General features: G+C 45.6%; 4 protein-coding genes across 4 annotated transcripts; 1 reads left to right on the forward strand and 3 right to left on the reverse strand.

Moving 5' to 3' along the window:
- Positions 1-1,420: 1,420 nt before the first annotated feature.
- EAH_00042630 (pre-mRNA splicing factor, putative) lies at positions 1,421-2,942 on the reverse strand (the record flags this gene model as incomplete). Its single annotated transcript, XM_013395053.1, has 2 exons — positions 1,421-2,277; positions 2,618-2,942. Coding segments are annotated over 2 exons (1,182 nt in total), but the record flags the coding sequence as incomplete, so codon positions are not given.
- A 1,080-nt stretch (positions 2,943-4,022) lies between these two features.
- EAH_00042640 (hypothetical protein, conserved) lies at positions 4,023-6,878 on the forward strand (the record flags this gene model as incomplete). Its single annotated transcript, XM_013395054.1, has 1 exon — positions 4,023-6,878. The coding sequence occupies one exon, from the start codon at positions 4,023-4,025 to the stop codon at positions 6,876-6,878; it is 2,856 nt and encodes a 951-aa protein (XP_013250508.1).
- Positions 6,879-7,252: 374 nt separating this feature from the next.
- EAH_00042650 (hypothetical protein) lies at positions 7,253-9,867 on the reverse strand (the record flags this gene model as incomplete). The annotated part of the gene is made up of 4 exons (XM_013395055.1): positions 7,253-8,089; positions 8,647-8,820; positions 9,286-9,552; positions 9,811-9,867. The coding sequence occupies 4 exons, from the start codon at positions 9,865-9,867 to the stop codon at positions 7,253-7,255; spliced, it is 1,335 nt and encodes a 444-aa protein (XP_013250509.1).
- Positions 9,868-12,060: 2,193 nt separating this feature from the next.
- Positions 12,061-14,192, reverse strand: EAH_00042660 (hypothetical protein, conserved; the record flags this gene model as incomplete). Its single annotated transcript, XM_013395056.1, has 5 exons — positions 12,061-12,136; positions 12,513-12,583; positions 13,111-13,461; positions 13,652-13,732; positions 14,130-14,192. The coding sequence occupies 5 exons, from the start codon at positions 14,190-14,192 to the stop codon at positions 12,061-12,063; spliced, it is 642 nt and encodes a 213-aa protein (XP_013250510.1).
- Between the last annotated feature and the right edge of the window lie 2,383 nt (positions 14,193-16,575).

Raw genomic sequence — 16,575 nt, forward strand, 5'->3', positions numbered from 1 at the left:
CCACCACCGGCAGCCCCTACCATTGCTGCTGCTGCTGCTGCTGCTGCTGCTGCTGCTGCTGCTGCTGCTGTTGCCTCTTATGCTGCTGCCTCCCTGCTGTTCCCACCGCAGCAGCAACAGCGCCACCACCACCGCACCCCAATGATAATTAACAATAATAATAATTAATAATAATAAGAAATAAGAATAGGAAGAATAATTAATAAGTTTAAGAATAAGAATAAAGAATAAAGAATAAATAAAAAGAATAAATCTTCATTAGCCCGCCCAGTCCACTAGAAAAGACAGTAGAATAAAGAATAAAAAGAATAATAAGAATAATAAGATTAAAGAGAATAAAGAATAATAATAAAGAATAAAGAGATTAAAGAATAAAGAAACAAAAGAATAAAGAATAATAAGAATAAAGAGACAAAAGAATAAAGAGTAATAAGAATAATAAGAATAATAAAAAGATAAATAAAAAGATAAATAAAAAGAATAAAAAGAATAAAAGTAAATCCTAATCCCAAATCTTAATGATGCCGTCCCAGCCACAAGAGAAGACAGTAGAAGAAGTGTAGGGCAGCCAAAGTGCATGCATGCAGACTTTTTGATGTGCTTTAAAAGTTTTAAGTAGTTTAGTTGTCTTGAAGCTCCAGAAGAATAATCGTCCTGTGCTGTCCCCACTAATAATATATTTACCGTCAGGAGAGAAAGAAGGTTTAACAGCAAAGCCTGAAGAAAGATGGCCTATAAATTTTCTTTTAGGTATAAATCTAAACCTCCCAAAGGCTTCATAAGTATAAATAGTATTATTCATTGACTGAAAAGATATATATCTTGAAGAAGGATGTATGCATGCACTCGGCATTGAAAACATATCAGGATCTGCTATATGTTTTGTTACAACAGGAATGCCGAACTCCCATATAAATAACTTTTTATCATCAGATGTTGTAGCAATTCTTTTATTATCTTCACAAAAGGAGACAGTATTAACAGGTCCTAGATGCTCTGTATATTCAACAGTAATATCTCCCGATCGTGCATCATATTGAACAGCTTTTCTGCTATTACTACCGATAATAAATATATTATTATCTCCCGAGTGTACAGACACACAATACGGTGTCCCTTTATCTTTAAAACTTTTTACTACTTTTCCTACCTCTGTATCCCAGAGTTTAATATATCCATCATAGCCGCAAGAATAAAAATGACGTCCATCGTTATCAAACTGTATATCTCGTACAGCTTGAGAATGTGCGGTGTATGTACACTTGCACTTCCACTTCATATTATTATAACTATAATGTGTATTATTTTTATTTCTTTCTTCGCCCCAAATCTTTATTGTACTGTCAAATGATGCTGATAATAATAAATGATTTGTTGTAGGAAATAAACGCAGTGTCTGTACACCTCCGCAATGTCCTACTAAAGAACAGACTTCTCTCTTCGGTAAAAAATACTCCGTTGAAGATGAAGAAGCACCAAAAGAAGAAGCAGAAGCAGAAGCAGCAGCAGCAGCAGAAGAAGAAGAAGAAGAAGAGGGGGCACACAGCCAAGAGCGGCCTTGATAATCGTACTTATTCAATATGTGAAAGATACAGTCTGATGATGAAGATGAAGATGACTCTTCCTTCTTTAGCTTCCCTTCACCCTCAGGCTTTGCTGCTGCTGCTGCTGCTGCTGCTGCTTCTGCTGCTTCTGCTGCTCCTGGGGATGTAGCATCTGCTGATGTTGCTGCTGCTGCTGCGCCTGCAGAGCCCTCCTCAACCACTACCTCACCATCACCTTCTGCTTCACCTCCTGCTGCTGCTGCTGCTGCTGCTTCTGCTGCTGCATCTTTGGGGTGTACGTACACCGCCCAGGGCCCCTGATAATCAGGGCTTTCTACGTCGGTGTTTCTGTGGGGTCTCTGAGCTCTTCTTTCCTTCCGGCTCAAAGGCCTGCTGCTGCTGCTGCTGCTGCTGCTGCTGGTGCTGCTGCTGGTGCTGCTGCTGCTGGTGGTGGGGGGCAAAGGCAGCGGACTGAACTCCGCTACACGAATAGGGGCTTCAACAAGAGGTTGTGGGTTTGGATATCCTGCTTCTGCTGCTGCGACAGCAGCAGCAGCAGCAGCAGCAGCAGCACCATCCGAAGGATCGGCAGCAAACCCTTCAGAAGCAAATTTATAAAACTGCTGATCAAAGGCAGCACGAGATAAATGTGCTTCTTCAACATCTCCGCATAAACGCTGTCTATACACATAACGAAGCCCCCCTTGACGCTCTTGCAAAGGGGTTAAGGGGCCTGCAGCAGCAGCAGCAGCAGCAGCAGCAACAGCAACAGCATGGAGCAGCAGGATATAGCAGCAGAAAGGAACAGCAACAGCAGAAACGGGAGGGAAAAATAAGCTGCAGCAGCAGCAGCAAACGGCGCAAGCAGCAGCAGCAGCAGCAGCAGTAGAAGTAGTGAACACAGCAGCAACAGCAGCAAACAGCAGCAGCAGCAGCAACAGCAGCAGCACAAGCAGCAGCAAAAAAAAAGCACCATCAACTCTAAACAACTACATGCAGCAGCATCCCAACAACCACATCCAAACCCTAAACCCTAAACCCTAAACCCTAAACCCTAAACCCTAAACCCTTACCAACGATGGGTGCCTCTACAACATCTACTTTGGGGTTATGCATAAGTTCTCTGTCTTCAGGTCTGAGGAGACAGCGCCTTTTCTGCTGTATAGACAGCTCAGCTCCTTGAATGGTTGAAGGAGCGCTATTTAAAGGGGCTAGCAGCTTTATTTCATGCTGCAGCTGCTGCTGCTGCTCCTGCTGCTGCTTCTGCTGCTCCTGCTGCTCCTGCTGCTGCTTCTGCTGCTCCTGATGCTCCTGCTGCGGCTGCTGCTGCTCTGGAGACCCCCCACACACCTCAGAAGAGCCGTCTTCGGCCTCCGCATAGGAGGCAAAGTAATCCATATTTTGCTGCTGCTGCTGCTGCTGCTGCTGCTTTTAATTTCGTTGTTGTTGCTGCAGCAGGTGCTGCAGCTGCTCCGGTTGTTGTTGTTGTTGCTGCTGCTGCTATCTGATTTGCTGCTGCCGTTGATGTTTGCTCGCACTGCAAGCCTTCAACAGCAACAGCAGCAGCAGCAGCAGCAGAGGCGCTGTTTAAGCTAGAAGCAAGAGACACCGAAGCAGCAGCAGCAGCAGCAGCAAACTATCCAGCGCCTAGCGGCGAACCTAGCAAACAACCCCACAGCTGCTGATTCTGCTGCTGCTGTTAATCCTGCTGCTTCAAGACCGATTCCTTCTTCTGCTGCTGTTGCTACTGCTGCTGCTGTTAAGTAGTAGTACTGTTGATGCTGCTGTTGCTGCTGCTGCTGCTGCTGGCTTCAGAAGCGCAGCAAGATAAACAGCACTACGAGTAAACCGAAAGACGTAAGTAATAAATATTGATTAAGAAAAAGAAATTTACACTGTCCTCACTGCTGCTGCTGCTGCTGCTGCAGGCCACGTGCATGCGCTGCTGTGATCGTAGCAGCAGCAGCAGCAACTGCTGTTGCTGTTACAGCCGCCAGAGCTGCTGCTGCCGACTTTAGCAGCAATTAGTTAAAGGAATCAGCAGAATTGTTTTCTTATTTTATTTTGTCTTTCGTTTATAAACAATATTCATTTATTTATTTGTTTGATTGGTCTGCTGCAGCGCCGCCGTTAGCAGCAGCAGCAGCAGCAGCACGAGCTACTGCAGCAGCAGCAGAAACTGCAGCAGCAGCAACAGCAGTAGCAGCAGCAGCAGGTTCGACAGCAGCAGCTGCTGCTGCAAGTGCAACAGCTGCAGCAGCTGCTGCGTCAACTGCAGCAGCAGCATTAAGATGGCAGCAGCAGCAACAGCAGCAGCAGCAGCACCGTTACGGCTAGCGGCAGCAACTCGTTATTTGAGCCTTCGCCGGATGTTGAGGTCCCTGAAGCCTTCCACGCACTCAACAAACCCTAAACCCTAAACCCTAAACCCTAAACCCTAAGTCTCCATGGGTTTTTGCTGCTGCTGTTGCTGCTGCAATGGACTTTAGAGGCCGCAAAGCAAATTCTGTTGGCGATCTCTTTCACTTTGTTCAAGTGCAAGAAGAAGAAGAAGAATCAGCAGCAGCAGCAGCAGCAGCTGTTGCTGCTGCTGCTGCAACAGCAGCAGCAGCAGGAACTGCTCCTGCACATGCTGCAGCTGCAGAGCCGCTGCTGCAGCGGGGACTACCGCAGCGTCAGGCTGCTTCTGCTTTTGCTGCTGCTGCAGCAGCAGCAGCAACAACAACAGCAGCAACAGCAGCAGCCGCAGCAGCAGCAGCAGCAGCAGCAGCAACACCATCCAGCTACAGCAGCAGAAGTTCAAGAAGCAGAAAGGCCTCCCCCTATGGGCTCAGCCGCTCTTTCCTGCGGCGACCCCTCATTAGCAGCAGCAGCAGCAACAACATCAGCAGCAGCATCAGCAGCAGCAACATCTGCAGCAGCAGCAGCAGCAATAGCAGTAGCAACGGGAGCAGCAACTGCAGCAGCAGCAACAGCAGCAGCAGCAGCAGCAGCGTAAACTCACCTGCAGCAGCAGACTCTACAGCTAGCGGCAATACCACACCAAGGCTCAACAGTAGCAGCAGTAGCAGCAGCAGCAGCAAAATCTATGAGGGTCTGCTTCCTCTTGCTTCTTCAGTTGTATCTTCGCAGGAGCAGCAACACGTCGAGCAGCAGCAGCAGCAGCAGCAGCAGCAGCAGCAGCAGCAGCAGCAGGTTGTGTTGCTGAAGCAGGAGTTGCAGCAACAAAGCAAAGAATCTCTTCTGTTGTTTTTGCTGCTGCTGCTGTGGGGGGTAGCTCGGCCTGAACTGCATCTTAATCTGTTTAGCTGGTGCTATTTGCTGCTGCTGCTGCTGCACGGCCTTGCAGGTGGAGCCTTCCTCTACTGCAGCAACAGCAGCAGCAGCAGCAGCAGCAGCAGCAGCAGCAGCAGCAGGAAACGATCTTTGCTGCTGCTGCTGTTGGCCACCAATGCGTTGCTGCTGGCTTCTTCAGCTCCTGCTTCTTTTTCTTTTCTTTTCGGGGTTTTGCCGCCGTTGGCGCTGCAGCAGCAGCAGCAGCAGCTGATGCTGCAGCAGCAGCAACAGCAGCAGCAACAGCAGCAGCAGCTGCAGCAGCCGCAGGAAGAGCTCCCTACCGTGCAGCAGTCAGACAAGGGGCTGCTTACAGACGGGCAGCAGCAGCAGGCTGATTTGTTGTTTTCAATTCTGCAGCAGCAGCAGCAACAGCAACAGCAGCAGCAGCAACAGCAGCAACAGCAACAGCATCAGAAACCGGAGCAGCAAGAGCAACAGCAGCAGCCGGGGGGAAGGATGCATGCTGCAGCAGCAGCAGCAGCAGCACCAAAAGCAGCCACCGGTCCTGAGGGTGGTGCTGCAGGAGAAGCAGCAGCAGGAGCATTACCTACTGCAGCAGCTGCAACAACAGCAACAGCTGCAGCAGCAGCAGCAGCAGCACCAGCCGAAGTACCATCACCTGCAGCAGCAGCAGCACCACTTGAAGAGGCAGCATTTATAGCAGCAGCAACAGCCCCTGCAGCAGCAGCAGTACCTGCAGTAGCAGCAGCACCTGCTGCAGCAGCAGCACCTGCTGCAGCAGCAGCACCTGCTGCAGCAGCAGCACCTGCTACAGCAACAGCACCCGCTGCAGCAACACCCCCTGCAGCAGCAGCAGTACCTGCAGTAGCAGCAGCACCTGCTGCAGCAGCAGCACCTGCTGCAGCAGCAGTACCACCTGCAGCAGCAGCAACTGCTGCAGCAGCACCATCTGCAGGTGCTGCTGCTGCAGCAGCAGCTCCTGCTGCAGCAGCAGTACCACCTGCAGCAGCAGCAACTGCTGCAGCAGCACCACCTGCAGCAGCAGCAGCAGTACCACCTGCATCAGCAGCAGCAGCAGCACCACCACCACCTGCAGGAGCAGCAACTGCTGCAGCAGCACCTGTTGCAGCAGCACCTGTTGCAGCAGCACCTGTTGCAGCAGCACCTGTTGCAGCAGCACCTGTTTTAGCAGCACCTGTTGCTGCAGCACCTGCTGCGGCGGCTGTTCCCCCTGCAGCAGTTGCTTCACCTATCCAGCAAGAGCAGCAGCAGCAGAGGCGGCAACCAGAGCAGCAGCAGCAGCCAAAGCAACAGCAGCCAAAGCAGCAGCAGCAACCAGAGCAGCAGCAGCAGAAGCCAGCGCAGCAGCAGCAGCAACCAGAGCAGCAGCAGCAGCAACCAGAGCAGCAGCAGCAGCAGCCAAAGCAGAAGCAGCAGCAGCCAGCGCAGCAGCAGCAGCAACCAGAGCAGCAGCAGCAGCCAGCACAGCAGCAGCAGCCAGCACAGCAGCAGCAGCAACCAGAGCAGCAGCAGCAGTCAGTGCAGCAGCAGCAGTCAGTGCAGCAGCAGCCACAGCAGCAGCAGCAGCCAAAGCAGCAGCAGCAGCAACAACAACAGCAGGAAGGCCAGGCTGCTTCTCCGAGGGTTAGTCAGGAAGATGGGGCGTTGAGAGGCAGTGCTGCTGCTGCTGCTGCTGCGTCAGAAGCAGGAGGTGCAGCAGCAGCAGTGCCCCAAGAAGGTGCTACTGCTGCAGCAGCAGCAGCAGCAGATGCTGCTGCAGCAGAGGGTAGGAGCTTGTTGATCTTCGTTTTTGGGTTTTGTCTGTCGCTGGGGCCTCTCTGCTGTATTCCTTTTCTGTGGCTGCCAGCAAATAAGACAGTTAGTTTGCTGCTGCAGCTTACAGAGCAGCAGCAGCAGCAGCAGCAGCAGCAGCAGCAGCAGCAGCAACAGCTGCAGCTGCAGCAGCAGCAGTGGGGAGGCCTGCTGCTGCGCCCTCATGGGGGCCGAAGTCTTCGTGCAGCGCCACATATGCTGTAACTTGAGCAGCAGCAGCAGCAGATGCAGCAGCAGCATCTGCTGCAGCAGCAGATGCAGCAATAGATGCAGCTGCAGCAGTGGTGGTGTATTTGCTGCCGACCTTTTTATTTCATTCTCTCTTTTGTCTTCTTATTTGTATATAACTACACTAACTGTTGTGGATGGTTTAGGGTTTAGGGTTTAGGAGTTTGTAGGGTTTAGGGTTTAGGGTTTAGGACTTTTTAGGGTTTAGGGTTTGCTGTTCAGTTGTAGGCATCCAACAGGAACAAAGAAATAAACAATTATAAATTTAGCTGCTAAAGTCCAGGCAAGCCTCAGCTGCTGCTCCCGTTGTCGCTGCTGCTGCTGTCTGTAGGCGCAGCAACAGCCCCTCTCTACCCCCATTGCTTTCCAGCAGCAGGAGCAGCAGCAGCATCTGCATCTGCAGCAGGAGCGGCAGCATGAGGAGACGGCTGCTCGAGGTCTGTTTCTGCTGCTGTTTCTGCTGCTGCTTCTGCTGCTGCACTAGGGGCAGCAGCAACAGCAGCAGCAGCAGCAGGATAAGGGGCCCCAGGGATATCTGTTTGTTGGGGTGTACATACACTTGGAGACAGCTGCATATAATAAGGGGCGCCTGAGCATGTGCGTATTGCTGTTTGTTTTTTTTGTCTCCTTTCATGTTCAGAGTCTCCCGCTTCATCTTCATCTTCATCAAATGCACCCAACTCTATATCCCTTGTGCTCTCGCTTGCTGCTCCCCTGCTGCTGCTGCTGCTGCTGCTGCTGCTGCGTTCCCGCTGCTTCGCTAGGCGCAGCGCATGCTGTCTGTCTCTGCTGTACGACCCCACAAGAAGGAAATATAAAAAGATAGAAGTAAGCCAAGGGATTACTGTTGTGCATATTAAAGCTCTACTTAAAGCTTCTGCATTTGCTGCTGCTGCTGCTGCATTTGCTGCTGCTTCTGCATTTGCTGCTGCTGCTACATTTGCTGCTGCCGCTGATGCTGCTGCTGCTGCATTTTCTGCTGCTGCTGTATTTGCTGCAGCTGCTGCATTTTCTGCTGCTGCTGCATTTGCTGCAGCATCACCAGCAGCAGCAGCAGCAGCAGCAGCAGCAGCAGCAGCACGGGGGCCCCCCGAGTGCTGCGGAATATACCCAAAGGCTCTTTCAGCCAAAATGCCAACGAAGGGGGCCCCCAATAAAGCAGCACCTACAGACTCTGTTGTAGATACCTGCGAAATAAACAAATAATATAATAAATATATATATAAATATACTTATTTATTTATTTATTTATTATGTGAAGAGGGTTTAGGGTTTAGGGTTTTGGAGATGGAGAAGAGTGGTAGGTCGCTGAGGAGAAAGTTTTATTTCAGGGTTTAGGGTTTAGGGTTTACAACAGTAGTTGCCCTATATGATTAGGGTTTACTATTTCAGTAAGTATAAGGATAATGTGAGGGTTTAGGGTTTAGGGTTTACAAGGCTGAAGACAGTAGCCCTATGATTAGGGTTTACTATTAAGCATAAGGGTAATGTGAGGGTTTAGGGTTTAGGGTTTAGGGTTTACAAGGCTGAAGACAGTAGCCCTATGATTAGGGTTTACGATCTCTGTAAGTATCGGCCTATTAACCCCTATCCCAGGCCAGCCAGCAAGAAGCCCAATAGCAGCAGACAAAGTAAGAAAATGATAAAAACTTTGTGGGGACCTGCCTATACACCTCAGCATTATGAATAGCAGCACACATCTTAATAAGATAGCCGTTTGAGCAACTACAGGACGGCCTCTTACAGGATATTTCTTATGAATTGCATCTGTTACAACTCCAGATAGAAGTGAAGCAAACAAAGAAGTAAAAAAAGAAACAGATACAACAAATGAAGCAGATGCGTTTCCTAAGCCGCAGGTCTGTAGCCACATTGTTATAAACCCTAATGCGCTCCGAGGCATCCCGTTCAATACACCCTGAACACAAACCCTAAACCCTAAACCCTAAACCCTAAACCCTAAACCCTTAAAATCCTAATTTATTCAAAACCCGTATTGTTATTATTACATCTTCTACTCGCATGACACGCAGATTTTTCATGCAAGGTAAACAATAAAACAAACCCTAAACCCTCAAAACCCTAAACCCTCAAAACCCTAAACCCTTAAACACTCTAAACCCTAAAAACCCTCAAAGAAACCCTAACAAACCCTTACTTTAACCCTTAAACCCTCGTATAAACCCTTAAACCCTTAAATAAACCCTTACCCACTCTACACCTAAACCCTAAACCCTAAACCCTCAAACCCTTCTACAAACCCTTAAAGAGCTACAAATAATTTAAACCCGCAAACCAACTCATAAACCCTTAAACTAACCCTAAGATTAAACCCTAAACCCTAAACCCTAAACCCTAAACCCTAGGGTTTGTTTAGTCTTACCATAACGAGTAAAATCCAGAAGCTTTTGTTTTTAAGAATGTAGCGAAGGTCTTTTAGGGTTTGTGCAAACTGCCTGCAGTTGGGTATATCTTTAAAACCCCAATTAGAAAGAGAGACACGTGGCTGCTGCTGCTGCTGCTGCTGCTGCTGCTGCTGCTGCTGCTGCTGCAGCTCGTCTCTTCCGTCTACTTCACGAAGCAGCTTTAAACACAAAACCCCGAAACAAACACTAACAAACCCCAAACAGCCCAAAGCTAGACGCCATCCCTGCACACATACACACAGATTAAATGCATGCAACTGCTGTTGCTGCTGCTGTTGCTGCTGCTGTTGCTGCTGCTGCTGCTGTTGCTGTTGCTGTTACTGCTGTTTTTGTTATTGCTGTTTCTGCTGCTTCTGTTGTTGCTGGTATTTCTGCTGCCGTTGCTGCTGCTGCGCTGCTGCTGTTCTTGTTGCTGCTGCTGTTGCTGCTGCTGTTGCTGCTGCAGCAGCAGCAGCAGCTTGTAAATGCAGCAAACCCCTCACCATAATCCCCGCGACAAATACACCCGAAGAAGAAGTGATGGTTAGCAAAGCAATCATCCTTCCAAGGCCCTGAGCAAATGAGAGGGTGCCGTATGCAGCACCCACAGCTCCTTCTGCTGCAGCAGCAGCCAGCAGCTTTTGTGTGAGGGGCCCCATTGCTGCTGAAGATACACCCGAAAAAAGCAGCAGCAAAAAGAGCTGCCAGGTGCTTCCTACAGCGCTAAGAAGCAGTGTACATACACCCCAAATTGCTGCAGTTACAGATAATAAAATGCTGCTGTTATATAAATCTATTATTAAACCCCACAGAGGGCAAGAAGCTGCATGAGCTAGCTTCGCTAAAGAAGAAGCAAACCCTAAAGAAGAGGGCCCCACACTTAGCTGCAACTCAAGAGCTTTATAAGCAGCAGGTACAGCATAATCAGTCGCTGCATGCAGACACCCGTATAGCCAAGTTAGGCGCAATAAAACCTTATCTACAGCCGAAGAACCCCACAATTCGCCCCACGCAACACCCCACAACCTCCAACAACGAACACGATCCCAGGAACGATCCCCACAACGATCCCCAGAACGATCCCCACAACAGCTCCCCTCCAAACCATCTTCCCTAGCAGAAGTCGCTACACCCAAACCATCAGAGACAGCCGTAAAAGAGGGGGAGAGCGCTGAAGCGCTCTTCTTAGAGAATCTAGACATGAAAGAAGAGAAGAAAAAAACCCTAAACCCTAAACCCTAAACCCTTAACCCTAAGCAGCCTCAGGAACACTGAAACAAAGAACACAAGGAAGGGAGCAGACAGTCGATGCCGCTCCAGGCGATTCATAGAAAATAACAAACAACTTAACACGCATACATAATAAACCCACACCAAACCCTAAACCTTAAACCCTAAACCCTCAACATTCACTGCTTCCTCCCCCGCTAGGACGAGAGGGCATAAATATAGCCCTCCTCGCCTGCAACAGCTTTATTTTATGAAATATTATTCATTATTTATCTCAGAACTTTAAACAAAAAACAAACAAGAACGAATTTGCTGCCGTGTCGCAGCGTTACGCTGCGCGCGGAGGGGCCCCCGTAGAGTTGTAGAGAAGAGAGGTAAAATGTTTTTAAAAAGCGTTTATTTCATGTTTTTAAGAAGAAAAATAATTTAATTTTATATTTATATCCATTCTTTTACTCGTTTTTGAGAAGTCGTCACAGAGGCCGCCGGTCGGCTGCTTCCGCATACTGTAGCTGTGCATACACCCCAAGAGCTTAGGAAACAAACTCCTATAAAACAAATAAATTAAGAAAAATTAAATAAATGTCATATTAAAACATTAAAATAAGTCAACTATCATCAAGATTACTCCTCCTTTTGCTCTCTAAACCCTAAACCCTAAACCCTAAACCCTAAGCCGAAACATGCCTGGGGGGCCCCTAAACCCTAAACCCTAGAAAGACGAAAGATGCTACTAAAGCCTAAACCCTAAACACAACAATATAACCACCAACAAACCCTAGAGATTACTTCCAATACAACTGGGGCGGGACACAAACCCTAAACCCTAAACCCTAATCGCTAAGCTCTAAACCCTGAATCTTCAGCGCAGCCGGCCAACCCAGGCAGTGCTATCCCTGCATGTTATTCAAGGGTTTACGCTGAGGGTTGAAGATGAGGCTTTCGCGGTTTAGGGTTTAGGTCTTAATAACCATCAAATTAGGGTTTAGAATATGCAAGGAGAGAAGGAAGAACCCCTATCCGTTAATATCTACGTCTGCATCTTTGAGCTAGGGTTTAGCAATAAATGAGGGTTTACGGCGAGGGTCTAGGACTAGGGTTTACGTCGAGGGTTTAGGGCTAGGGTTTACAACTAGGGTTTAGGGCTAGGCTCTACTGCTAGGGTTGAGGGATAGACTTTACTGCTAGGGTTTAGGAGTAGGTGTTGCAGTGAGGGTTTAGGAAAGCTGTTTAAAGCTAGGGTTTACTGATAGGGTTAATGGCTTAGGTTTAGGGCTAAGGTTTGAGGAGAGGGTTTAGGGTTTGTGGATAGGAGAGGGTTTAGAGCTAGGGTTTGCGTTCATAGAGTTTAGGCCTAGGGTTTAAACTGAGGGTTTATATGTTTTCGAGGGTTTAGGGTTTGGGCTTAGGCCTTGCGCCGAGCGGCAGCGGGAAGCCCGAACCCTTCACAATAAACCCTAAACCCTAAACCCTAAACCCTGAGTCTAGCTTGGGGTGTACGTACACCTGAAGCGAAAGTATTATTATTTAGTAGGAGGGATGAAGACGTCAGTAAACATCACACGAGAAGGCCTCATTATTGCGTTCTTGTTGTCTTGCCTGCACAAACCCCAAACCCTAAACCCTAAACCCTAAACCCCAAACCCTTGCCCTCCCGCTTAGACTAAAGTCAGCTCCAAGCGCAACACCGAACGCGAGCAGCAGCCCCCAAACCCTAAACTGAAGAAATTGAGCTTCTGGCTAGGGTTTAGGGTTTACGGTTCTATGCTAGGGTTTGGGGTTTAAAGTTTTGTATTAGGGTATAGGCCTTATGATTCTCTCTTAGGGTTTAGAGTATTGGGCTAGGGTTTAGGGTTTCGTGCTAGGGTTTAGGGTTAATGCTTAGGGCTTATGGCTAGTGTTGAGGGCTTATGGCTAGGGTTTAGGGTTTTAGATAGGGTTTAGGGTTTTAGGGTTTAGGGTTTAGGGTTTGAACCTGTTGATGTAGTCTCCCCAGTTGCCAGACAGATTATTAGAGGTAAACGATAAGGAGAAGGCGCGTAGGGGCTGAAAAAGAAGCACACAAAACCCTAAACCCTAAACCCTAAACCCTAAACCCTAAACCCTAAGCCCTACATCATAACCCAGTACATTTCTTGCTGCCGTTTCAGCAAACCCCAACCCCTGAACCCTAACCCTTCACCATAAACCCTAAATTCTAAACCCTAAGCGTCACCCTATAAACCCTAAACCCTAACGCCCAACCCCTTAAACCCTAAATCTCACAACATAAACCCTAAACCCTACCACAAAAACCCTTCCTCCCAACCCCTAAACCCTAAGCCCCATTCAGTAACCCCTAAACCCTATCGCCCAAACCCTAACCCTCAAACCCTAAACCCTAAACCCCAAACCGCAAACCCTAAACGCTCAACCCTAAACCCCAAACCCCAAACCCTAAACCCCAAACCCCAAACCCTAAACACCAAACCCCAAACCCTAAACCCTAAACACCAAACCCTAAACCCCAAACCCCAAACCCCAAACCCTAAACCCTAAACCCTAAACCCTAAACCCTAAACCCTAGAGCATACGAGTTCGTGGCTGGGTGTCGGGAATGCGTGGGCGTCTGAGGAGTTGTCTCCATAAGGAATCATATTTAGACGCCAAGACAGAGAAGGCAGTATTTGAATAGATGAAGCTGCAGGGTCTTGAGCTTCTGAGGGTTTAGGGTTTAGGGTTTGGGGTTCTAGATGAGCACATAGAACACCGAAATCCTTTGCTGCTGTTGCTGCAGCAATAGCAGCAGCCCAGCTTGATTCTAATCGCTGCTCCTGCTGCTGCAGCAGCAGCAACCTATGCTCTCTCTCTCTTTCTTCTGAGAGCCAAAACCCCTCTTCTTCTAACTCTTTAGCTGCTTGGTGCTCCAGCAATGAAGTTAGATCCTGCACCCAAACCCTAAACCCTAAACCCTAAATCCTAAACCCTAAACCCTAAACACTTTTATAGTTATCACCTCCGCGAGACGCATGCAAGAAGGCCTGTGGGTTATTAACACACAAGATATTAGGGTTTTCACGTCTAGGGTTTAGAGGCAGCCTAGGGTTTAGGGTTTAGGGTTTAGGGTTTGCGTACGACTATCTTCTGGAAGGTGTCATTAAAGCGCCCAGTTATAAACATCGATGTGGCGAAGAAAGATGAAAGAGCAACGAGTTGCTGAAACACAAACCCTAAACCCTAAACCCTAAACCCTAAACCCTCAACCATAAACCCTAAACCCTAACCCGTAAGCCCTCTAAGTTTCAAGCCCTATTCCCATGAGTGTGTCGCCACATCTATTGGCGTGTGTGTAAGTACGTGTATTATTAGGGTTTAGGGTTTAGGGTTTAGGGTTTACGAGTCTGATATCTGGGTTATGTTTCTGAACGAATTGTTTTGTAGGGGTAGCAACAGCAGCAACAGCTCTCCCGAGAACAGCAGCAGTTGATGCTGCTGCTTCTTCGATAGCAGGTCTGAGGCCTCTGATAAAAAGAATAAAATAATTATAATTAGGGTGCTCCCCATAATGATGTTTATCTGCTCTTGCAGCCCCAAACAATTGATCTCGAGATACACTCCAATGCGGTTTCGCTGCTCCACCAGAGAAGCGAATAAAGGAGCCTCGTAGCAGCGCCATCTTCAGCTGTACATACACCCGAAATAATGTTCAAACAAATTATCATTTATATAACCCTAAACCCTTGTCTATACGAGGGTTTAGGGTTTTCAATTACCCCCTATATACACACAAAAAGAGGGTTTAAAGACCCGAAGACAGATTACAAGAATGTTCTATCAAGGTTAAAACCACCGTCTATCAATCAGATACTCAAAAGAAAAAATTAGGGTTTAGGGTTTAGTGTTTAGGGTTTAGGGTTTACGGCTGCGGCTCGATGAAGGGAAACACGCCCGCCTGTTAAAGGCCCCCGGGCTGTGGTGCGCGATCTCTCTGTTATTCGTGCGAAAAAGAATTCAAAAATATTAGAAAATTAGGGTTTAGGGTTTAGGGTTTAGGGTTTAGGGTTTAGGGTTTAGGGTTCTGTCTAGACAGCCCCACGGCTGCAGGAAACGAGGCGTCGGCAGACGCCTCCTTTGAACAATCATTTTAATAAAATATTTGTTTAAAAAGAATTAAAAATAAATGTAAAAATAAATAAATATATATATGTACACCAACAAAAAGTATTAGAATATTGAGGTGTATATACACCGCACGTCTGTCGCTGCTGCTCTACACCTTTCGTTTACTTGTTTATTAAATAAATTATTTCTTTTCTTTATTTATAACATAAATTTTAATTAATATATATTTATAATGCTTCAGCTTTGGTGTGCCGAAGCTGAAGAAGAACGAGCTGAAGGGCTATCTAGGTGTCATTAGGGTTTAGGGTTTATTAGGGTTTAGGGTTTATTAGGAGGGTTTAGGGTTTATTAGGAGGGTTTAGGGTTGCTCCATTGTCTGTAAACCCCCTGCTTTGTGCCTCGTCTCCTCGTCCCTTTTGTTTGCCTATGGGAGGGTTTAGGGTTTAGGGTTTGAGCTGTCTTCGCCTCTACCTTTTATTTGTCTGTGTGTATGACTCAGGCCCTCGCCAAACCCTAAACCCTAAACCCTAAACCCAAAACCCTAAACCCTTTGCTTGTTTGTTGCTGAAGCCCCTCTCCCTCGCAAGCCTTGTACTAACAAGGCAATGCATATTCTAGGGTTTAGGGTTTAGAAAGTGTTTAATAAGCTGATATTCTTTTTAAGAGAGGAGATTGCATATATAATATAATATATATATATATATATATATATATATAACTTCTTCTACCTTGTGGTGTATTTATAAACAAAGCTGAGGCCCTCAGTTCAGGTGTATATGCACCGCTTTCGTTTTAATGCGCTGTTTATAATTAACTTCGTCTTTTGTCTCTCAGCCCCAAAATAATATCACAAAAAATACAAAAAGAGTATATTTATAAATATAAATATAAATATATATATATATATATATTTACATATATATACATTTACATATATATATAATTAAATATATGTATACATATTTACATATATATACATACATATTTGTTTATTTATAGATATATATATGCATATATATTACATATATATTTACATATATATACATATATATTACATATATACTTTATATATGTGTATGTACATATATATACATATATGCCTACATATATATATATATATTTACATATAAATATTTACATATAAATATATATATATATATATATATATTTACATACATTACATATATACACACATATGCATATCTATATATGCATATATATATATATATATATACATACATATATATATATATACGTATTTATTTATACATCTGCGGTGTCTGTACACCTCTATAAATAAATATGCTGCATGCGCCACATATATTAAATATACAATATAATATATATTACATATATTATCTATGTTGTATACACCCTATCTTTATCATATATATATATATATATATATTGTGTAAGCACAGACAAAGGCGCGCAAACAGCAGTTCGATGCAGTGTATGAGATTCTCTATTAATTACTACAAACCGCATACTTATATGTATACATATAAATATATATTTGTATGTATATACATAATATATATATACATATTTATATATATACATTTATATATATATATATATTTATATAGAGGCATAAGTATATACAGATGAATATATATATATATATATATATATATAATATATATATATATATATATTGTGTAAGCACAGACAAAGGCGCGCAAACAGCAGTTCGATGCAGTGTATGAGATTCTCTATTAATTACTACAAACCGCATACTTATATGTATACATATAAATATATATTTGTATGTATATACATAATATATATATACATATTTATATATATACATTTATATATATATATATATTTATATAGAGGCATAAGTATATACAGATGAATATATATATATATATATATATATATATAGACACGCGCAGACACCAATAATTATATATATATATATATATATATAT

Source organism: Eimeria acervulina, genomic scaffold (genome assembly GCF_000499425.1).
Source record: "Eimeria acervulina Houghton genomic scaffold, Eah_scaff555, whole genome shotgun sequence".
Lineage (NCBI taxonomy): Eukaryota > Apicomplexa > Conoidasida > Eucoccidiorida > Eimeriidae > Eimeria > Eimeria acervulina.